The 22118-nt window shown below is 47.0% G+C and overlaps 3 protein-coding genes across 5 annotated transcripts; 1 reads left to right on the top strand and 2 right to left on the bottom strand.

The window, feature by feature from the left end:
• Nucleotides 1–114: 114 nt before the first annotated feature.
• On the bottom strand, nt 115–8686 carry LOC101175460 (atypical kinase COQ8A, mitochondrial). Of its 2 annotated transcripts, none has more exons than XM_023951662.1 (15): nt 8453–8686; nt 8237–8334; nt 7094–7333; nt 6925–6991; nt 6144–6215; nt 5863–5988; nt 4867–4952; nt 4659–4799; nt 4501–4582; nt 4336–4429; nt 2912–3053; nt 2736–2843; nt 2598–2663; nt 1944–2030; nt 115–950 (listed from the first exon to the last, which is right to left on the bottom strand). In XM_023951662.1, exons 2-15 carry the CDS (start codon nt 8324–8326, stop codon nt 657–659), a joined length of 1695 nt encoding a protein of 564 aa, XP_023807430.1. In that variant the 5' UTR covers nt 8327–8334; nt 8453–8686; the 3' UTR covers nt 115–656. The 2 variants fall into 2 exon arrangements, with proteins under 2 accessions (XP_023807430.1, XP_023807429.1); XM_023951661.1 differs by lacking the exon at nt 115–950 and adding an exon at nt 957–1755.
• Nucleotides 8687–10527: 1841 nt separating this feature from the next.
• tatdn3 (TatD DNase domain containing 3) lies at nt 10528–15972 on the bottom strand. 2 transcript variants are annotated; one of them, XM_004082059.3, is made up of 10 exons: nt 15696–15972; nt 15587–15619; nt 15432–15505; nt 15267–15351; nt 14578–14640; nt 14395–14504; nt 12789–12844; nt 12567–12679; nt 12344–12421; nt 10528–11034 (listed from the first exon to the last, which is right to left on the bottom strand). In XM_004082059.3, the coding sequence occupies exons 1-10, from the start codon at nt 15747–15749 to the stop codon at nt 10891–10893; spliced, it is 810 nt and encodes a 269-aa protein (XP_004082107.1). In that variant the 5' UTR covers nt 15750–15972; the 3' UTR covers nt 10528–10890. The 2 variants fall into 2 exon arrangements, with proteins under 2 accessions (XP_004082107.1, XP_011488333.1); XM_011490031.2 differs by having other exon boundaries at nt 12344–12424.
• Nucleotides 15973–16082: 110 nt separating this feature from the next.
• fuca2 (alpha-L-fucosidase 2) lies at nt 16083–20901 on the top strand. Its single transcript, XM_004082061.3, has 7 exons — nt 16083–16393; nt 17400–17587; nt 17657–17996; nt 18874–19084; nt 19431–19621; nt 20245–20353; nt 20424–20901. The coding sequence occupies exons 1-7, from the start codon at nt 16209–16211 to the stop codon at nt 20559–20561; spliced, it is 1362 nt and encodes a 453-aa protein (XP_004082109.1). The 5' UTR covers nt 16083–16208; the 3' UTR covers nt 20562–20901.
• The last annotated feature ends 1217 nt before the right edge of the window (nt 20902–22118 follow it).

The following is a 22118-nucleotide window of genomic DNA, read 5'->3' on the forward strand; positions in this document are numbered from 1 at the left end:
TCTTGTTGCCATGGCGACAGACTCCCAGATGATTGACGGGGGCGCCGGGTCCTCCTGAAGGCCTCAAATCTCAATGAAATAGATTCAGTTTCACAAGAATTTCCCCACAAACGGTTTGAAAAAAGAACAATTTTATTTCAAATAACAGTTTATAAAGATGTAAATAGAAGCAACCATGACATGAAACGTCTGGATTTGGTTTAAATATTTTGTTCAAAGTAACATTTCCATATTTCTTCTGAAAGAACCTTTAAGAAGTAGGTATGCTCCGCCCCCCCCCCTTCGGTTACGGTTAACGTTAGCTCCGCCCACAATGAGGAGGCGTTTAAAGTTCCGCGTCTCCATCATGTCTTCCTGATCCTCAAACCAAAGTCTGCAGGAGGAACCAGCTTCTGCGGAGCAGGAAGAGCTTCCTGTGCAGGTTTCCCCATCTTAAAGATCCCTGATTATTATGGGATGGCGACAGACTCCTGCGAGTCCAGTTTACTGTCATGGTTGGACGGCTGGCGACCCTGAAGGCGCCTGCTGGTTCTGAGGTTCTTCTGTTGTCACAGAACAAAAAGTTAGAACGAACACAATCAATTATTTCCCCCCCCCCCATTATTAATTCATTGGAACAGTCCCAGTACAATAAACCGTCCAGAAGGGTGGCGTCCTCACGGCCGCCGTCCCGGCCGCCTGTCCCCCCAGTAGCGGCCGTACGCGTCCTGGAACATCTTCTTGCAGGAGATTCTGGCCTTCAGCTTGGAGCAGATGAGGAAGGAGCCCCCCATCTTCCGGTGCAGGGAGTAGGTCTCTTCCGGAGGGGGGGTGAGGCGCTCCTTCAGCATCACCGGGATCAGCCTGTGGATGCGCTCCGTGGTGCTCTGCTCCCCGAAGTCGAAGGGTTCCTCGGAGGAGAAGGCCTCGCCCAGGATCATCACGGCGTCCACGTGCGCGTCCTCCATGGACTTCACCGCGGGGACGACAGGAGCAGGCGGACACGTCACATCACCCCTCCCACACAACCACACCCCCCCAGGAAAACCTTCACCATGAACGACCAGCAAAGACGTCCAGAAATCCAGCAAACGGCTTTCAAAACGCCATCTACACCAGGATGTGGGCGTGGCTTCAACACCCGGTAAGTCCTCATACAGAGACACGGGTTAGGGTGAACTAAACTCCTCCCGTCTTTCTCCTTTTCTGATTGGTTATCTCAGAGTTTAAGACAAAAACCTGAGATCTCCTGTGGAGAGAAGAGGATCTTCTGCTCCCGGAAAACAGAGAAGCAGTGACTGAGGACGCCGCCTCAGATTCAGGACGCCGTCCTCTAAGTAGCTGCGGTTCTATGTGCAAAATATCTGTGATCGGATTACAATGGAACTGCGTACATAGATCCAGAAAAACTTGATCCGCTTAAACCAACGTTTCCACACGCTAGTCAGAATAAATCATTGACTGTCTTAAACACCGGAAACGACCACAGAAGAAGAAATATTGACTTCTGTGGTAAACAAACGAGCTGCAGCACAGAAACCTGATTTTATTGTTATTGTGTTCTTGTCTGCTCTTTTTTTTTATCCATGGGGTCAATGCCGTGATAAATATGTGGGAATCACATCCGCCTTTATTCTGTTTCCACGGTTTCTCAGACTGAGCAAAGCGGCATTTGCTTTGAAAAGGCGCCTCCGTTAGCTCGCACACCGTCCCAAAGCCGGTCCCTAGTGTGGAGCGGGCGACCGGTCCTGGAGCGCCACACCGTCTACGCACGACCTAAACCAGAGCAGCAGTGAGCCACAATGGGATCAACCGTCAGCAGAACCGTCTGTCTCCATCAGAGATAAACGCTGATCTGATGAGTCTGATGGGGGCGGAGCATTCTGAGCGGCGTGTTTTTTCATTCTGATGACTTTTGTCCGCGTAAACGCAGATACTGATGAGCGGTGAAAGGTCCTGCTCACCTTCGACTCGTATCCAGTGAGGAACTTCATGGCTCTGGACCGCAGCAGAACTCCTTCTCTGTCCTGGTCGGCTGCTGCTTTGATGACCTGAGGAGGGAAACGATGCTGAACTGCACTCTGGGAAAAATGTCTTCATGTTCCAAGAAACAACAAAGACGAGGAGGACCAACCTTTACTGACGATTAAAACGCTTCTATTGTTGAATAAAAAACCTTTAACCCTTGTGCTATACCCCCCCCCTTCCATTGAGGTGTTCTCCCTACCATGACAAAAGTGGATAAAGGTGGAAAGATTTCATGTAATCCATGGACACCAGTGAAGATCACAAATCATTGAAGAAAAAAGGTTCAGAGCTCTGTCTAGTGGGTCTAGATGACCCAATGTTAAAGTGCCTATGATAGAACAAGGGTTACAAGAGGAGCCAGAGCAGAAACTGAACAACCGAATCCTGAGAAGACGTAAAAATCCTAAAAGTGTTAACGTGTCAGAGAGCTGGATGGATGGAGACGGCTGAGTGAAGAAACGACGAAGATCCTCTAAAAACGGATCCCAGTGGATCTCCTTCCATGGGATCTCTACGGAGTTACTTTATTGGTTTGACACGTGTCTGTTTCTTCTATCAGAGCTCAAAGGCACTAAGGCACTAACTCCCACCTCGATGTAGGCGTCGGTGAAGCTCTGGTCAAATCCCCGCGTGGCTCCGAAGTCCAGCAGAGCGACCTGGAGGCAGAAGGGCGGGAAAGGTCAGGCGCAGAACTCCCAGGACAGTCGCCGGTTCTGAGTCTCACCGACCCGGTGGGTTTGGGGGTCGAAGAAGAAGTTGGACCAGTTTGGGTCGGTCTGCATGTATCTGAACTCAAACAGCTCCCTCAGGCACAGGACCAGGATCTGCTCACAGATCTGAAAGACACGGCAGCCGTGAGCTCCTGCGGTCCGCGGTGGTGGCGGCGGGCCGTCCGGCGCCGCACCTCGTTCCTGAGACCCTGGGACAGGTCCGTGGCTTTGTCCAGCGGGAAGCCGGGCACCAGCGTGGTGGTGAGGACGTGTCTGCCGCTCAGCTCCTCGATCACGTCGGGCACGCAGAAGAAGGGGTGGTCCTTCAGCAGCTGCCTGAAACACATACCGTCCAATCAGAATCCTGCTGCTCTGAGGGCGGAGCCAGCGACCGCTGACCCCGCCTCCCCCAGGACTGAAGAAAGTAATGATTAAACAAATGTTTAGCGTTTTAAAGAGACTGTAACAGACTATTTTCATCTCTGTGGTTGAAATTAGACGTTTCATCTGGAGGGGGGGGGGGGGGGGGCGTATGGAACGTGACAGGTTCATGACGTCATGAGACAAATGGACTTATGGGTTTTGCATTGGTCCTCTACACCCAAACGAGTCTCTGAGCTCCTTATTTTGCAGATGACACCCCGCTGTACCGACACGAACCCCAGAAAGACGACTACTAGGAATCTGATTTAGAGTCACCAGAAGGTTCAGAATTTATCTGGAAATAAAGCTTCACAAAATGCTCCACATCTTTCATCTTCAAGCTAAGATCCGACATACAGACATTTTTGGTGTAGCCGCGTAACCCTAGACACTTTACCATTGGAGTTGGGTCATCTAGACCCACTAGACAGTGCTCTGAACCTTTTTTCTTCAATGATTTGTGATCTTCACTGGTGTCCATGGATTACATGACATCTTTCCAGCTTTATCCACCTTTGTCATGGTAGGAGAACACGTCAATGTGAGGGGGGGGTCATCTGGACCCCATTAAATAGTACAAGGGTTACTCTTGACTTTTATTCCTGTAAATGTGGAACAAAAAATAAATGATCTTTCAGAATTTTTTCTGGCCCTAAAACTCGTAAACCCTTCCGTTCTCTCGCATCTGCACGCCGCTATGCACGTTTTTACGCCGTCCTCCGGCTCCGAGGACAAACCGGGCTGTCACTGTCAGGCCCTGCCCTGATGAGTCTGACGGGTTGCTTTTAGATTGAATTTGGACCCCCCCCCCCATGCACATGAAAACGCATTCCTTAGAATTATGACACAGAAATGTTGAGGCGACGGATTGTCATGGAGCTGAAATGTCATCTTTCAATATTAACTAGTAAGATGCCTTTTCATTGAAATTGTGGAACTGAAAAGTCCTGACAATTTAAAAAGCAGTAGTTTTTATTTAAACTTTTATTTGGAAACTTGTCATTAAGTTGTAATTGCATCACTTTGAGTGAAAAAACGTCCACAGCAAAGGTTGAGAAGCCGAACAGCAGGACGGCTTTGGAGGCTGATCTTTGGAACGGTGACGATCCAGTTTCCCATCAGGAGCGGCTCTAAAAACCTGGAGGTTGGACTCTGGAGGAGGTCAGGAGGTCATTTTACGTGAGTAGAGACCTACTTGAAGTTGCGGGCGCACTGCGCCTCCCGAAGGTAATCGCACTCCAGAGCGAGCTCCCGACTCATGACCCCGACCAGATGCTCCGGGAACAGACCTGCAGGAAGGACGGAGGGGGTGAGGGGAGCAAAGGCGGAGCGCCGTGTTATCCCGCTGGGAGAAGGTCACCTTCAGGGAGGGCGTGGCTTAAGCTCAGAGCCGTCATGATGTTCCGCACGTCACTTTCGATGCTCTTCGCGATGCCGGGATACTGAAAGGGGGAGGAGCTTCTCATCAGACGCCCGACCTGCGTCACATTTGACCTCCACGCTTCCTCCTCGACTCACCTGAATCTTCATGGCCACCTCTCTGCCGTCCTTCAGCCGGCCCAGGTGCACCTGACCGATGGACGCCGCCGCAAACGGCCTCTCCTCAAAGAACTCCAGCTCCTCCCTCCAGTTTGGGCCCAGATCGCCGCTGATGACTTTCTGCAGGAGGAGCCAGGAGACGGTGAGGCGTCTGAGGCGCCGGTCATGTCCCCGCCCCCTTCCTCACCATCATCTGCTTGGTTGGCATGAAGTCGGCGCTCTGCCGGACGCGGTCGAAGATCTTAGCCAGCTGAGGGTTGATGAAGGCCTCATCTGAGGAGAGAGGGAAAACAAAATAATCAACGTTTAGTAGCCCCGCCCCCTGGCGTCCAAAACAGGAAGTGACTCCAAGAAGCGAAACTCCCACAGACGTCTACAGAGAATAAACAGCGTCAGACGAACCGTTCTGGATCTGATTCCTTTATTTAACATCTTCCTGATAATAAACTGACCAATCAGACGCCTCAGTAAAGTAGGAGGAGCCTGCTGGCCCCCATGGTTCAACAAAACATTTGATTGACAGATTTTGTGGAGCCGGTTTCAAGTGGTGGTGGGGTGGATGGCCTTCCAACAAGCTCGGTCTGGATTGGTGACAGTTGTTGCCATGGAAACGATGACTCAGACCGACTGGGACCAATCACTGCTCACTGATGGCGTCTGGCTCCAATATGGAGACTGAACTGACTTCATTTGGTTGGAGCTGGAATAAACCATTTTCAATGGGGTTACTTGTTCTCTGATCCAGTTGATGGTTCTGACAGAACCACAGCTGCCAGTCTGTACCATCCGGGCTGGATCAGGATCCGGGCCTGAGAGCAGCCACCCCCCCACCCCCCCTCTCTGGCCCAAATCCAGAGTCCTTTGATTGGTGTTCTGACCTAAGCGGACCGCTCACTGAGCCATGAGAACAGAACCAAACGGACTCTGGTTCAGATTCAGATCCACTACAGGATCTGTTTGGGATCTTTTCTGATCAGAGTTCCTTCAATGAATGAAAACAGAAAAGACTGAAAAGCAGCCTTCAGACTCTGTGACCTCACAGAGGGGGCGTGGCCACACAAGGAACAAACCAGACGTGTTCAAAGCCATCTGTAGCTGCAGTGCTTTGATCATCCAGACACCCCCCACCCCCCCAGCAGCTGTCACAGGTCGACCCGCCCTCTGACGGCGCCGCCTTCCTCACCCTGAATGCTGAGCATCTGTCCAAGTTTGAGAGCCGCTCCTCGAACTTTGCAGAGCGTGCGAACGATCCTCTGAGCGTTGGCTTCAGAGAGGAACGGGTTCGAATCCAGGACGGCCTGTCTGGGACCTGAAAGCACAGAGAGGCGTTCAGAGGCGCCTCCGAAAAATCTGGATGTTTGCTTCACGCTGAGATGCTCAAACCAGACTTTCTGAATATTCATGTCAGAAGTTGTTCAACAAAACTTTATTGATCGTCACAAAGCCACGGCTGGCGTTCCTCACCTTCTTGTTTGATCTTGAAGCTCTTTTTGGCGGCCTCTGCGATCGCTCCGATGCCGAGTCCGAACGCCAGACCTGCAAGGAGCAGAGCTCAAGTTCTGCTGGTTATGAAGCAAACGTGGATCACGGTGAGTTCGGACGGCGGCAGAGCGGTTTTTCCCCGGAGACGCTCAGAGGAACGCGTCTGAAAAGCTGCTGACTCAGCAGACGAGGCCAGACTCCGCCTCCTCCGTCATGGAGGAGTGGCGCTCACAGCTCGGGGAAACGGAGGTTTCAGTTCTGCATTTCAGCGGCTGCAGCGCCTCAGAGCAGGTTTTCCCATGAGCCTTTGCTGCTCTGAGCCTGGAAACGGAGGAATCTCCACAGAGAAATTCTTCTCAGTCCGACTCTGAGTGACTAAAGTTCTTAGTGAGTCAAATATGAATGTCGGCGACGACGAAAGAAACCGGATTGTTTAAGATAAGGTCAAAGGTCGTGAGCTTTTCTGCCCTTCAGTGAACGCTTTTTTTTTTTGCTATCGGCTTGCTCTTGAGCAGTTTCCATGGTAACCGCATGTAAGGCGAGACAATAACATCTGCAAAACATCGATACATCGATACAGTCAAGGTGTTCCTGTGGTGACGCGGCTGCACCTGAAACCTGGGGACCTCAGGGAACGGAATCAGACGTGCAGAGAAAAAAATCCCACAATCCCACATGCATGTTTGAACCGTGACGTGCAGGCGGGGGCCCCCCACCCCCACAGCTGCAACATGAGGAACACTGCGAGGAAAATCCACGTTACCCCCGAAGTTGACCAGCCGTCCGATCCGAGTGACGGGGACCCTCCTCTCCCGGGCGCTCTCACTGAGCTGCAACAGAAACAGGATGAAGCACGCTCACTTCCTGCTGAGGGGGGGCCAGGTAGGGGCCCGCGCCCGGACGCCGGCGCTCTATGAAAAGGAGGGAGGTACCACTTGTTTATATTTCTTGACTTCGGCTTTCTTCCGGGCTTTCTCGAGGTCCTCTGGCGTCAGCCGGCCCACCGTGGAGCCGCCTTGGTTCAGACGCCGGCCGGGTCCGTGGAGGAGCTCACCGGTCCAAGTCCTGAGAAACGGCCCGGTACCGGACCGTCCAGAACCCGCAGGGAAGCAGGGACTGGAAGACATTGTGGAGTATCTGTGAAAGCAATGGACTCGAGGTTCCGTCTGTTCCTGCGGGGAGAAAATTCAACAGAACTGCTTCAGAACCGGACAGGAGAGACGGATCGGCACCAGAAATATTGAAAACATCAACCAAAGGGTCGTCTGGGACGAAACACAACAAACTAGACTTTAAGTGAAGTGATCTGACATGAGAGGTCAAACCCAGTTTAGCCGGCGCCGGCGTGTCTGGAGGCGGTTCTGGATAAACCCGGATGGCGGCGAGACCACGAGGAAAGAAGCTAAAGACGCTTCGGGCTAAACGCCGCCAACAAAGAGCTGCTTCACACAAGTTAAGTATTTACTAGAAATGCAGTTTGACTGATTCCAAACTCTTAAATTGAATCCAACACGGCGGTGGTGCTATCATGCTGCGGGCCTGAAGGCCAACGGAGAGAAAAGAACTAAACCCTGTAAACGATGCAGCAGCTACTGTGTAGCACCTCAGGACGATGCAAGGAGAGGAAACAACCAAACAAGTAAAAGGACATAAACCCAGACGTTCCTGAACGCCTCACAGCCTGAAGGGACAGCAGTCAGAAGACGCGTTTAGGGTTCCGGAATAATCTGGGTTTAATCTGCGGCACAGAAGCTTCTGCTGTTAATCCCACCTCCCTGCTTGCTGCAAACACTGAGGGCTTCAAGGTCAAAGAGCGGTAATCATGAGCCTGCCGGGTCACTGGGGTCAGGGCACCCAAACAAAAAAGCGTGGGCCCCCATAGGGGGGGGGGGCTCAAAGGACCGTAAAGAGTCTGAAGATCTTCATCATTAGCAGTGGTATGTAAAGCGGGTCAAACCCAATAACACCTCCAGAAACCAGATTCCCTGCCGGTTCTGAGAGAGAGCCGGGGCGCGCGCGCGTACTGATTCCCTTAGGAGGAACAAAGAGCTCCAGAACCTCCGCCACGTGCTCACCCGCGCGGACCCGCAGCCTGCATGCGGGCTCCCGGCGCTCCGGACTCCGCTGGCCGTCCGCCTGAGCAGCTCCAGACCTGTGCGGGACATGGCGGCGTCTGCGGGGGGAGAGCGGCAGCCGTTAATGTTCCCATGCTTTTGATGGCGCGCGCGGCACAAGCCTTGTTATCACCGACTAACTACCCCCCCCCCCCTCCCCGGGGGACTCCAACTCACCAAAACTACACCCAACTAGTCCTCACGGAGCGCGCGGGGGAGCGAGCATTATGCGCGCGCACCCGGAACAGAACCTGGTGGGGGCGGGTGGGCAGCCGCCAGTCCTCCCGGGGTTGACCTCCGTTAACTCGGTTCGACACGAGCCCAGTCTGTCAAGCAGTCCAGCACGCAGTCTGCGCGTGACCGCTGACGTGTCCGGTCAGGGCGGTCCGTGAACGGCGCATGATGCGTTCACGAACTTCCCGCCCATTTTCCTCAGTCACGTGGTGGTTCATGTGGTTTGTAAACAGCAGGAGCTGCAGCTGGGGGGTGTTCCAGGAAGCAGGTTCTGCTAGCTCCCACGGTAAGTTTGAGGCTAAGGAAGTTGATAACCTCAGCTTTCGGTTCCAGAAATGGAGGTATGTTTCAGGGTATGTCAAGTTGCCATAGCAACTCATGCTCTGAACATAACCTGGTCTGGAGCTGGTTTAGTTGAAGGTTAGTTTGTTTTCAGAGAGGTGAAGCAGCATGGCGTGTCCATTTGAAGATGATTTAGTGGATGAAGAAGCTCAGATAATACTTTTTCCACCATGAGAGGGTGATAAGACCACATATGGATGTTGGAAAGAGAAACTTTATACTTTGATCTAACTTAATTATTTGCTTCAGTTAAGATAAATCTTTTTTTTTGTTAAGTCATCTTAAAAATAACACGTAGTTTAAGACATTTATTTTACTTTTATTCAAATTAATTCAAATAAGTAGGTGTAACTTTGGTGCTGCTGTTAGATCGGCACCGCAAGGGATTCTGGGATACCATTCCCTTTGCCTGTCTGGACGGATTTGGGTTTAAGTGTGGCTTTTTGACCAAATGTGTTTAGTTGTTTAGCTGTTTTACTGTGTTTTGTTGAGTTATTTTGTCCTATGTTTAATTGTTTCTGCACCATGAGTGAGAGGGAGGGAGAGGAAGATGAGTTTAGTTAGCACTTCTACCACACTTTACTGTAATGACAATGTTGGAAAATTCCTAAGTGAATGAATGCACTGAGCGCATATTGTTTCGTTTTTTTTTATTGTTATACAAATGAGCATATCCGCCGGCTCAAACTTAGACATATGAGAGTTCAAGAATTATAATTAATTAACCCTTGTGCTATCTTAGATGACCCCCCCCCCCCCCTTCCATTGATGTGTTCTCCCTACCATGACAAAGGTGGATAAAGGTGGAAAGATTTCCTGTAATCCATGGACACCAGTGAAGATCACAAATCATTGAAGAAAAAAGGTTCAGAGCACTGTCTAGTGGGTCTAGATGACCCACCTCCCAATGGTAAAGTGCCTAGGATAGCACAAGGGTTACAATGGAAAAAATATTAATTGAATTGGAGTAATATGACATTTAGTTAGATAAATATGTAAATTTGAGTTGTATAAACAATTATTGAGTTTTTTAGACGTAAGAAATTACGTTGAAAAAATTTATATGTAATAGAAGTATTTCATTTAAGTTAGCAAAATTGGATAAGTTATAAGTTTATATATATATATATATATATATATATATATATATATATATATATATGCATCACAATGAAAATAGAAATGAGATAGAAACTCGTGCGTTTTACTTTGTCCGTTATTTTTCTCCAAGCAGAAACTCTTTCTTTTGATGATGCAGCCGTGTTACTTTTTTGATGGACGTATAATCTTCATACGCCATCATTAAAATCTCAGACTCCGTCTCACTGAAGTATAGCGCTCTCTTTTGTTCTCCACGGGTTTCCATGGCGACTCCTTAAATCGGCGATCCATTGAGAATGTCTTTATGTACCTGCTGTGCACGAGCATTAACCCAGGGTTAGCAAGTCCAGCGTAATTATGCCAACTCATATCCGGTCTGTTGGATCCAAAATACTCAGAGTAATCAAGTTCAGGCGGATTTCAGCCAGAGTTCAGGCTTAAAGTCAGGCTAGTTTAAACGGGCCTTCTGGAATACCCCCAAGAAATGGTCTGACAACCCTGATAAACATTTTAACCTCCAAAATCTGAACGTTAGACCAAACGAAGACATCTGAACTTAATGATGTTTCCTCTGCCAGAATTAAAAAATAGTTTATTGATTCTTTTACAGCATTCTTACAGGGTCCTAACAACTTTTAAATAACAACATAACACCAAAGCATCTGGTGGTAGCTCCTCCCACAGGCGTCTGGGGTGTCAAGTACATATTTGGACAGGCGTTTGAGGGACGTCAAAAGAGCGGCGCCAGACGTACAAAGTCGTGTCCGGTGTGAGAGCAGCTCCAGTCATGTATGTGGATTCCTGTGTTCTAACGATCGTCTTCAGGACTCACATCTGATCTTTACAGAAGCCGTCACATGAAAACACTCACTTCCTGTTTGAGTTCAATCAGCACCAATCTGGTGTTTTTAATGAGAACAGATCAAAAACACGGGAGGTCAGCGTGCGAGGGCGGGCTTCATCTTGGGGAAGAGCCGCAGCGCGTTTTGAGTAGTGACCTCCATGACCTTCTGCAGCGACACGCCTTTGACTTGACTGACATACTCGGCAGAGATTCTGATGTTTCTGGGCTCGTTTCTGACCTGAAACGAGAAAAGACGAGGAATGAAAACCAAGAAGAGGAACAGAATCGAGCTGAGAAACGACAGAGACTCTGACCTTCACTCCACTGGAAACAAGCAAAAAACTTCATTCACACAAACACGATCGACGTTTGTGAAGCCAAGCTTCAACCGCCTTCTGGACTTCAAAAGGTCACAGAACAAAATAACCGAACAGAAAAACGTTTACCAAACCAGCTGACACGAAAACACAGATTGATTTTTCTAGATTTATTTGTAGATATTTCTAAATTTATTTTAGATCTTTCTAGATTTATTTGTAGGTTTTTTTAGATATCTTTTTTTTTATCTTTCTGTATTTATTTTTGATTTTTCTAGATTTATTTTATCTTTCTAGATTTAATTTTTTTTTTATCTTTCTAGATTTATTTATTTTTTATCTTTAATATTTATTTTAGATCTTTCTTGATTTATCCGTTTTTTTATTTTTCTAGATTTATCTTTTGATTTTTCTGGACTTTTTTTTTTTATAATCTTTCTAGATTTATTTTAGATCTTACTAGATTTATTTGTTCTTTCCAGATTTATTTATTCTAGATTTATTTGTAGATCTTACTGGATTTATTTTTTATTTTTCTATATTTATTTTTCTTTGGGACAAATCCAGAACCGTGCTCAGATGAGCTTTCACACCTGCAGAACCAGGAGGACCATCAGAGGAAAGGACACCTGACCAGACCTGAAATTGGATTAAAGTCAGATTAGGATCCATGTGGATGATGTGGATCCAACCTGGATCAGGACCTGCCAGACTGGATCTTCCCTCACTGACCTGTTGTCAGAAATCGTGTTTGAATGTAATCTTTTTTTTTGTTGCTGAATCGGTTTATTATCCAGATCCGCAGTAATTTTGTTTCAGTCAGTTTAAAGTCATTTAACCCTTGTGCTATCTTAGATGACACCCCCCCACCCCCCTCCATTGAGGTGTTCTCCCTACCATGACAAAGGTGGATAAAGGTGGAAAGATTTCATGTAATCCATGGACACCAGTGAAGATCACAAATCATTGAAGAAAAAAGGTTCAGAGCTCTGTCTAGTGGGTCTAGATGACCCAACATTAAAGTGCCTAGGATAGAACAAGGGTCACATGAGATTTCTTTTAAATGATTGATTATAAACACGATTACTTGTTTGTTGATCAATAGTTAAAAAGACAAACAACCCAGAGATCATTTTGGTCAGACTTCCTCCCGTCTTCTTTCAGCTGTCTTAACACCAATCAGCAGAATTTCTTTTTTCCAACTGAATTTCATTGAAAAATCTTCCTCACCTGCTTTTCTGGACCGAGAGCCGGAGAATCCGTTTCCAGGCAGATGTTTTCAAGCGGCAGCTGTTTCACCAGTTTCTGCTTCTTGGTAGAAAAACAAAACAAACCTTAATCATTAAAGTTTGGTGCCGTGATCCCATGAATGTTCACGAACATCAGAGCAGCGGGACTTCACAGAAGACGTTCCTGAAGAACTGAATCCGGAGGAACCTCTGCTCACATCTACCTGCTCACTCCGTACGATGGACGGAGGGATGGAGAAGAAAAATCCGGCCTTCACGCCCTCCATAGCCACAGAAGGTCTGCCATCGAAAGCGTGAAGAAGCGCTTTTTCCACCCCTAGTGGCAGAACAGGAAACTGCAGTTTTAAACGTCAGATGTCATGAAAGGCGAACGACCTGCTGACCCTCCGGTCACAGGGCGGACACTCTACCACAGGGCCGCACACCTTCCTCCTTCAGCAGCTGGATGGTGGGTCTTCCTGCAGATCTTGAGTGAACATTTCTTTTAACAAAAAGAAGAGAAAAAACGTGCATCAATAAAAACAACGTTAAAGTATGAACATTTAGAGACGTCGGTTCTCCAAAACAACTCGGTTTCTGCAGAACCGGAAGCTTCCTTGGTTTGAGAAGAACTTTGGTGACAAACCAGGAATCTTTAAATGAACTGAAACTTTTACTCTGGAACCGGGACAACAGGAAGAGCTAAAGCATCCACAAAATAAGAGTTTCTAGAAACACACTAATTTGAACTCAGTTCAAACCAACAGTAAGACTTTAAAAAGTGAAGACAAATGAGATAAAAATGAAACTGAATCATTTGTTTATAGTAATGTTGGTTTTCACAAATATTTCTGCAAAGTATCTGTGTCAAAAAGGTGCTTTTATTCTGGAGGAGATCTTTTTCTTTCTTTTCCTTTCAGCGTTTTTTTCAGAAAGGGAGCAGAAATCCAGAATCTAGTGTTTCAAGGAGACACAGCTCCTTTCCGCTGAAAAGTCAGGACTGGACCTGAATCCTTCACTAATCCCAGAGCAGACTCTGACCTTTCACCCTAATCTGGAGGGAGGCAGACTATATTTGGTTAAACCGTAAAACATCGAGAGGAAACAAATCTCTTTATGAAAAGGGAATTTCTAAAAAGTTCCTATTTAAATGTTTGGATGGGAATCAGAACATTCCTTCAGTGGCCAGCAGGGGTGCTACAGAGCACACCAAAAATCACGTGACAAGTGATGTGATGACGTCGTTATCTGAGATTCAGGATAAGAGGAGTTGGCTACAGACACGTTTGAATTACTTTAACATCCATGTGGTTCAGACGGGTGGATCTCAAATGGAAAACATCTTCCTATGCCACCTTAAGCATAGGTGTAAAACAGCTGAAATCAAATTATCGGTGTAAAAAAGATCCCAACTCTTAAAAATTTTAAGTTAAGTTTTCCAACAAACACATAAATATTTGTAAAAAAAAAAAAAAAGGAATGAGAAAAAAATGCTAAACATGAAAGTCAAAAAGAGAAGCTGAATCCTGATAAACTAAATATGATGATGCAACAGATGAAAGCTAAATTACATCCAAAGCAGCTGAAAACGTGTAAAACAGTAAAAAAAAAAACGTAAAGTAAAAAAAAGGATTCCCAAAAAAATGGAGAGCAAGAAATTCCTCATTTATGACCACGTTCTACATCATAGACCATCAGAAAATCTGTTCTGCATCATGTAAAATGAGAGCCGCTGAGACAGCAGAAAATAAAGTGTAATGAGGCTGAAAAAGATGTGAACTGCAAAGTGGAAGAAGATGGAGGGATGATTTAAAAAGCAAAAATCTCTGAAGAAGCAAAGTTACAAGAATGATTGACAGCAGCAGTTCAACCAGCTGGATTTCAGGAGTGCGTTTCCACCACTAGAGGGCAGAGTGAGAGCGTGTTGAAGAGTGATGCTGCAGCAGAACTCAGGTGTGCTGCTGTCACACTGCTGCCGTGAGTTCAGCAGGTACACAGACGTTCCTCAGCTCAAACATCAGGACACGTCTTCTGCTTTCCGTTGGGACTCACAGAGGGAGATCCAGCCGCTTGGCCAGCTGAGCTTGTTGAACGAGGACCTTCCTCTGAACGTCCTTATCGCTCTCACCGCTGACAAATCTGGGAGTGAAATCCAAGCCCACCTGCATCAGAGACGTTAAAGTGTCAGAACAGAAGCTGGGATCTTAAACCAGTGGTTTCTGATGTAAACTTCACCTCTCCTATAGCAACAAGCTGGTCTTTGTAGTTCTCAATGACGGGCAGCGCAGCAGCAAGATCCTGCAAAACAAAGACGTCCTTCTGCAGCAACACTCACGCCTGCTGTGAGGGTTTCAGGGTCTCCTCTGTTCAAATGTACGTGGATTTAACACACAGTCATGTATGGACGTCCTCAGCCCTTCAGAACCGCTTCATGACTGACACTAGGGCTGCACGATATGAGGGACACCTGCCATTTGCAATATCTGTGATCAATGTTAGCGATGAATGAAAAAATAGCAAAATAACCAAAAACAGCATTTCCATTTCACTGCGACAGTTAAATTTAAATAAGAGTCAATATAACCTAAATTATATACAATATGACCCTCGTCTACATAAGATGTTAAAATCTAACATAAAAGTCCATCCCATTCATCAAATGCATTTATTTGATTCATTAAATACTTCAAGCTGCCATAATTTTGTTTCACCACATCTAAGGTAACCATTTACCTCAATTTCACCGACTTTTGCGATATGCATATTGCACAGCTCGATAACCATAAAGCTGCGGTATATTGTGCCGCATAACTGAGATGCTTAAAACTGAAGCAGATGTGGTCGTTTTCATTATTTGGCTGGTTTGTGTCCGTAAAGAAGCGGATGGTTTTGGGGGTGAACTCCTCTGTCAAAGCAGAACTCACCTGCATAGAAGCTCCTCTCTGCTGCTGTGCAGAAACTGCCTGAACAGGATGGACCCCTAAAGCCGGGAAGATAAAGCCTGGGAACCTGCAGGGATGGAAACACCTGGATTAATGCGGACTATCGGAGCGCACCGTTTATTCCCAACCCTGTCAACGTCTCTGCACCTCTGACACAGCTCAATAATCTTATCAAACTCTCCCACGTGTTCAGCAACGGCCAACACCGCCAACAGTCCCGCCTGCACGGAAATGAACGAGCTGTGTTAGATTCACACAAACAAACACAAGACAACAAATCTCTGTCTGAGCGCTTTTCTCACCTTCTTCGCGTTCTCGATGACCTCTTCTATGTCCTAAACCGAACACGGACAACATTTATGCCTCTCAAAATGCAAACTATTAACTTAAATCACGCATTTTCTCTCCTACCTCATCGAAATCTCTTGCAGAAATGTGACAGTGACAGTCGACGTAGCCCGGCATGTTTACGTTTGTCTTCTTCTTTGACCCGTCTGCGTTCAAGCGGCTTCGCTGCTCTCTGCTGCCCTCTACTGGCTGCAACTTTTCGTTTCATAACTGTCTAAATTGAGTCAACAGTTGCTTAAACAAACAGAAAATATAATATTTGTATTTATCAGTTTAGTTTACATGCATTTAAGTTGTTTTTGGTATTTTTTACGTTTTTCAAATGTTCGTTGTCTGAAGAAGAAAACTGCGCATGCGCAACAAAATCACTTTCCAGTGGCATAGTAACTAGTGACGTTTAGTAAATGGTCGAATTTTTCTTCGATTTGATTGGTTGAATCTCAGCAGTCTCGTTTCAGGAAGTTTTTTGTTTTGACTTTTTTAACACCCCTTTATTTGTCATGTGACAGAAGCAGGTGTTTGTCTTCCACATCATATGACGGGGAAGCCGGAACTTTCTGCACTGTTCGCATCGGAATGGGCGCTTTTCCCGCTGTCCTCGCGCTGCTGCTGCTGCCGCTGTTGACCTACAGCAGGTACCAGCCCACCTGGGAGTCCATTGATTCCCGCCCGCTGCCGGGCTGGTACGACCAGGCGAAGTTCGGCATCTTCATCCACTGGGGGGTTTTCTCTGTGCCCAGCTTCGGCAGCGAGTGGTTCTGGTGAGTGGTTCCGGTTCTGAGCAGAGCCGCTCTCGCGTAGTTCGGGGAGGCTTCGGCCCCAACTAAGATCCACCTGGTGACCCACCGGAGGAAAACCATGATAGAGAAACCAGGTCAGAGCCTTAAAAAGCTTCGGGACAGACGATGGAGATTTTCAAAATTAAATACTCAAAAAACGATGTCGGAAATACAGTGAAATATGCTGAAAAAAACTGAAATTGAGCTTTTAAAAATCAGAAAGCTGAAGTGAAACTAAATAATGCTGATGAATTGAATGACTGAAAATAAATAGCAAAAAGTGCAAAACTATCTTATTGCATCATAGTTGTAAAACATCATATTGTTCAGCCAAAGGGAAGGCAATTTAAAGTTTTTATCTACATTTTTGTTATAACTAACATTTGAAACCAAAAGACTCAATGATTTTTATCTGTGAGTCAACAGTTTTGCCATTGAAATCTAAATAAAAACAGCATCATTTAGCCTTCTTTAGCTAAAAGGAGGTTATAACCACTTTAAATCTGAATATGATCCTTCACACACTGGCAGTTATGCTGCAGCTCTGGAAGATCTGAACTTCCTGCAGGAGGACGGTAGACTCCGCCCACATTGTTGTGTTTCCAGTTCAGTCTTATGATCAGGTGAACATTCAGGTTTGCAGTGGTTAAAACTTTCCTTTGGTGTCAGAATTCATTTGTGACGTAACTGCAATGGTGAGGGAATTTTGTATCCAGACTTTCCTTCTTTATTCTGAAGCATAATTATTGGTTGTTTTAAGTCTGAGTCACCCCTACGGGGGGGGGGTTTGACTCGTCGACTCGGGTTCTGTTAGTTCTTGGGCTGTCTGGGTTCATGGAGGGGCTACATCTTAAAAGGGGCGCAGGTGCGTCTTCCAGTTCTGGCTCATATGGCCACAGGGACATCACGAAAATGGACCGTACCATTTTTGTTCGTGCATCGTTGTGACTCCTTCAGTCACAGGAACTAAGGTGCTTTTGTTCTGCAGGTACTACTGGCAGAAACAGAAGCAGCCGGCGTATGTGGACTTCATGCAGAAGAACTATCCTCCAGACTTCAAGTATCAAGACTTTGCATCGTCCTTTACCGCCGAGTTCTTCAATGCTAAAGAGTGGACGGACATCTTAGCATCTTCAGGAGCAAAGTACATCGTTCTGACCACCAAACACCATGAAGGTAGGTCAAGGAGGCGCCGCCGACCGTCCTGACGGTTCCTGTCATGCAGGGTTTGTTTGTCTTTCCCAGGTTTCACGCTCTGGGGCTCCAAAGTCTCCTGGAACTGGAACGCCGTGGACGTGGGGCCAAAACGAGACCTGGTGGATGAGATTGCGAGCGCCGTTCGTGCTCAGGGCGACATGCGTTTGGGGCTGTACCACTCTCTGTTTGAGTGGTTCAACCCGCTCTTTGAGCTGGACGCCGCCAACCTCTTCACCACCAACTTCTTCCCCACCAGCAAATCCCTGCCAGAGCTTTACGAGCTGGTGGTGAAGTACAAACCGGAGGTGCTGTGGTCCGACGGCGACGGGGATGCTCCCGCCAAGTACTGGAACAGCACGGGCTTCTTGGCGTGGCTCTACAACGACAGGTGAGGTCCAGGTGATGCAGCTGAGAGTCTACTCACACCAGACAATCAGAACCAGAGCACGATGTTCTGCATCCTCCAGAGACCACAGTACTCTGCCATTTAGATCTTCCACCAGTGTCTGTCTTTAGAGATGTTAGCTGTTTGGTTTTTAACACGGTGGGCGGGGCTACGTCCCTGAGCTTTTAGTGGCATGATCTGGAGCACCTCTGTAAGCCGGCCTCGGTACGGTTCACTTAACCGTGTCTGAGTTCAGACCGGACCGATCACAGCAGACAAACCGACTGGACTTGAGGGTCAGACGGGACCGGGTACAGATATTCTGTGTATCAGACTGTTGCAGGCGGGCTGGTTCTGTGGTTGGCACAAGGCTGGACCCTCTGGCTACTGTGGCAGAGAGAAGGACACTCAAAAAACTATCGGGTATCCTGGACAATGCCACCCACCCTCTGCACACGACCATCAGTAGCCAGAGAAGCACCTTCAGCAAGAGGCTGCTCCTCCCAAGGTGCAGCACTAATAGACTGAGGAACTCCTTTGTCCCCCGGGCCATCAAACTCTTTAACCACCACTTAGGAGGGGGGAGTGGGACAGAAAGGAAAGGGCCTTGATTGACTTTCTTAAATGCTGTTTTGCAGAAATGTAAACTGTCTTTACTGTTTTTACTTTTCTGATTATTTCTAATAGTGCTGTATGTGATGGAGATGTCAATTTCCATGCGGGAACCTCCCAAATGGACAAATAAAGTTCTCTCTCTCTCTCTCACTCACTCACTCACTCACTCACTCACTCACTCACTCACTCACTCACTCACTCACTCACTCACTCACTCACTCACTCACTCACTCACTCACTCACTCTCTCTACTGACTCCCGACAGTCCTGTACGAGACACGGTGGTGACAAACGACCGCTGGGGCCAAGGCTCCATCTGCACCCACGGCGGCTACTACACCTGCTCCGACCGCTACCAGCCCGGACACCTGCTGAAGCACAAGTGGGAGAACTGCATGACCATCGACACAAAGTCCTGGGGCTACCGGCGCAACGCTGCTCTGAAGGACTACCTGAGCACAGAGCAGCTGGTGGGGGTGAGGGTCCCGCCTTTCTGTCTGCTTTGGTTGTTTTTAAGGTTTGATTTGGACGCCAGGCGGTGGTTTTCATGCTTTTGAAGTCAGTCACCTTGAAAGACGGTCACCTGCCTTCAGCGCCATCTGCTGGCAGGAACCACCACCAGCACAACCGGCCAATCGGATCCCAGTTTCTGGAATGTTTCCTTTGTAAAAACAAGATCTGTTTTGTCTCAACAGTTGCTTTTTTTGTTAAACACACTAAAAAACTATTTATCTAAAGAAAACTGCTGAAAAGTAGACGTGAACAAAAGTGGCGTTCTGCAGCTTCAGGCTGTAAGCGGCATTTGTTTGTGGCCCGCGGCAGACTCTGGTGGAGACCGTGTCCTGTGGCGGGAACCTGCTCATGAACATCGGGCCCACGCACGATGGCAGGATCGCTCCGATCTTCGAGGAGCGCCTGAGGCAGATGGGTCAGTGGCTGAAGGTGAACGGCGAGGGCATCTACAACACAACGGCGTGGCGAGCACAGAACGACAGCGTCACGCCTCACTTGTGGTGAGTCCGGTGTGGGTGGAGTCTGCTTCAGTCAAATATGAGGCGTTGTTATGCATTTCTATGCTTTTAATGAAAGCGTCCTGTCAGCATTTCCCTTCGGGGGTCGCCACAGCCAATCAGCTTTCACTGATTCTCACAGGCGGTTTGGCAGAGATTTTCACGCCGGATGCCCTTCCTGACACGACCCTGCTTTATCCGGGCTGGGGACCGGTTCAGGGAGACCCGGACTCGGGCCCATAAGCATTAGCATGAAGGGTCTTACCCAAAGACCCTCACTGAATGAAGCTCATCGCGCCCCCTGGGTGGGAATCGAACGCTGATTTCCTACTGAGCCAGCCAGCTGCGTTTGTCATTAACAAAGTATTAAATAAGTATTAAAATAAATAAAGAGGAATTATGCATTGATTTTGGATCCTAGATTGATTAAATTATTGTGTATTCACTTGTACTGTAGATGACTCCGCCCACCTAATTAACATACTCATGTATCTCTCCTTCTTTGTTGATTTGTTTCTGCTTCCAAAGCAATGAACCCAGTTTGTTGTTTTCTGCTCTTATTTTGAAAAACAGTGTAATCCCAGATTAGGCCATAAATCCTGACGAGCGCTGGTTCTGTTTTGCAGGTACACCTACCGGCCTCAGGAGAAGACGGTCTTCGCCGTTTTACTGCAGTGGCCCGATAAAGGCTCCGTGGTTCTGACGGAGCCTGTGGCGGTGGCGGGCGTGACGAAGGTAAGGCGGAGCACACCTGAGCTCCTCCTCCTCGGGTTCACGTCAGTGTGGTTCTTGTCTCCTGGAACAGGTGGAGCTCCTGGGTTTCGGGGTTCTGCAGTGGCAGGCCATGAAGCCCAGCGGCCTGCTGGTCGCTCTGCCCTCGCTGTCCGTCAGCCAGATGCCCTGTCAGTGGGCCTGGACCCTCAAGCTGACCGGCGCCACCTAAAGGACGGCCGCGCCATCACGCCAGATCGGAAAGTTGGCTTTCAAAGGGCTTAAAATACCAACACTAAAAGGGGCTCGGTTTTATTTTTTTACCGAAATAAAAAAAAATTTGCTTCAAACTCTGAAGAAATCTAGTTTTCTCGTCCATAATAGTTATAAATTACCTTTTTTATTTTGGAATTTTTCAGTGTAATGCATCACATTTGAGGAAATGAAACATGTATGTTTTGAATAAAATGATTATGTTTTAATGATTCAAATATGATTTTATAATATGTGCTTTGGCTTTATGTCGTTTTTTTCCTTGTCTGTCGAAGGAAAATAGACAAATTCAAAACTCAGTCATGAATCCTGTCGTCATTATCATCATCTTCTTCTTCCAGGTTACATGTTACTTACATGTTTATCCGTTTGGGTTGTTTCTCGTGTTGTAACGATGGAATCACATCACGTGTCTTGGTCTTAATCTATGGTGTCAATTCAGCGCCTAAAGAATTGCGCATCAAAACGGTAAAACCGCGCATCAAAACCCCAAATCTGAGAATCAAAATGCATAAATTGAGAACCAAAACCTATAATTTGCAACCAAAGGCTATAACCCAAAGCACAGTCATATTTCTCAGTTGCCCATTTGTTTTCTCGCCATTCTGAAATCCTGTTTTTGAGTTGCAGTTTTATTTTGAAATTGTCTTTTTGAGTCGTGCTTTTATTTTTTGCGGTTTTGATTCTACAACCTGTCGACACGTAAAAACAGCGACGCGTCAGTCAAGGGGAGGGGAGGCGGGACATCCCCACATCCAGAAGCTCATTGGCTACTGAATAACACAGAGTCTTACGTCAACATACCAGTTTCAAAGGATGAGTCCTTCATGTTTTTCAAATATTTTACTATATTAAATGATCAAACGTGAACTTTATGTAACCGGAGGACGCCAGCTCAGTCAGATGAGGAGCTCCACCAGTAGCTGCTAGTAAAAAAAGAAAGACGATGTATGAAAAACTATCACCATGTGACTGTTAAGATGGCGCTGGGGTGGCTGGTTCGCCGTTTAGCTCTGCTCAGTTTATTGTATAATATTTTGTTTTTTACTATTTTCACGAGGACCATCGACTCTCTTCTGGTGTATAATTGCGAGGAGTTGTTAAACATTAGAATAAACTATGACTCATGCATACTTTACAACAGTGTTTTTCAACCTTTTTTGACCCGCGGCACACTTTAACCTTGACAAAAATCCCGCAGCACACCAGCATCCCAAAAAAAAAAAAAAAGCAGAAATTCATGCTCTGTATTGATCGACAGCCACCCCCCCACCCCCCACCGCAATCTCACGTGGATTTTTGTGATAATTGTGGCAGAAAAAGCAGGAAGTTGCGGCTGTTTTTTCTAAGAGATGAAATAAAAGTTAAATTAGAAAATTTAGAAACTGTTTGTTTGTTGTGGTTTCAAGACGTTTCACAAGGTCGACTCATTATGCGCTGTCCCTTTAAGCCAATGCATCATGGGAGATGTAGTGTGAAAACGGCCGAAAAAGGGCAGAAAGACTCGCGTCTCTGA

Source organism: Oryzias latipes, chromosome 22 (genome assembly GCF_002234675.1).
Source record: "Oryzias latipes chromosome 22, ASM223467v1".
In the NCBI taxonomy this organism is placed as follows: domain Eukaryota; kingdom Metazoa; phylum Chordata; class Actinopteri; order Beloniformes; family Adrianichthyidae; genus Oryzias; species Oryzias latipes.

What these genes read in the sequence shown, in the direction of transcription:
- LOC101175460 (XM_023951661.1), bottom strand. Translation starts at nt 8,326, where the DNA reads ATGTCCCGCACAGGTCTGGAGCTGCTCAGGCGGACGGCCAGCGGAGTC. An exon ending in ACGGCTGGTCAACTTCGGGG is followed by an intron (nt 6,216 to 6,924) that starts GTAACGTGGATT and finishes TGCTCCTTGCAG; the next exon opens with GTCTGGCGTTCGGACTCGGC. An exon ending in AAGCCACGCCCTCCCTGAAG is followed by an intron (nt 4,430 to 4,500) that starts GTGACCTTCTCC and finishes TCCTTCCTGCAG; the next exon opens with GTCTGTTCCCGGAGCATCTG.
- tatdn3 (XM_011490031.2), bottom strand. Translation starts at nt 15,749, where the DNA reads ATGCCGGGCTACGTCGACTGTCACTGTCACATTTCTGCAAGAGATTTC. An exon ending in TCATCGAGAACGCGAAGAAG is followed by an intron (nt 15,506 to 15,586) that starts GTGAGAAAAGCG and finishes ATTTCCGTGCAG; the next exon opens with GCGGGACTGTTGGCGGTGTT. An exon ending in CCAGCTGCTGAAGGAGGAAG is followed by an intron (nt 12,680 to 12,788) that starts GTGTGCGGCCCT and finishes TTCTGCCACTAG; the next exon opens with GGGTGGAAAAAGCGCTTCTT.
- fuca2 (XM_004082061.3), top strand. Translation starts at nt 16,209, where the DNA reads ATGGGCGCTTTTCCCGCTGTCCTCGCGCTGCTGCTGCTGCCGCTGTTG. An exon ending in AGCGTCACGCCTCACTTGTG is followed by an intron (nt 19,622 to 20,244) that starts GTGAGTCCGGTG and finishes TCTGTTTTGCAG; the next exon opens with GTACACCTACCGGCCTCAGG. An exon ending in CGGTGGCGGGCGTGACGAAG is followed by an intron (nt 20,354 to 20,423) that starts GTAAGGCGGAGC and finishes CTCCTGGAACAG; the next exon opens with GTGGAGCTCCTGGGTTTCGG.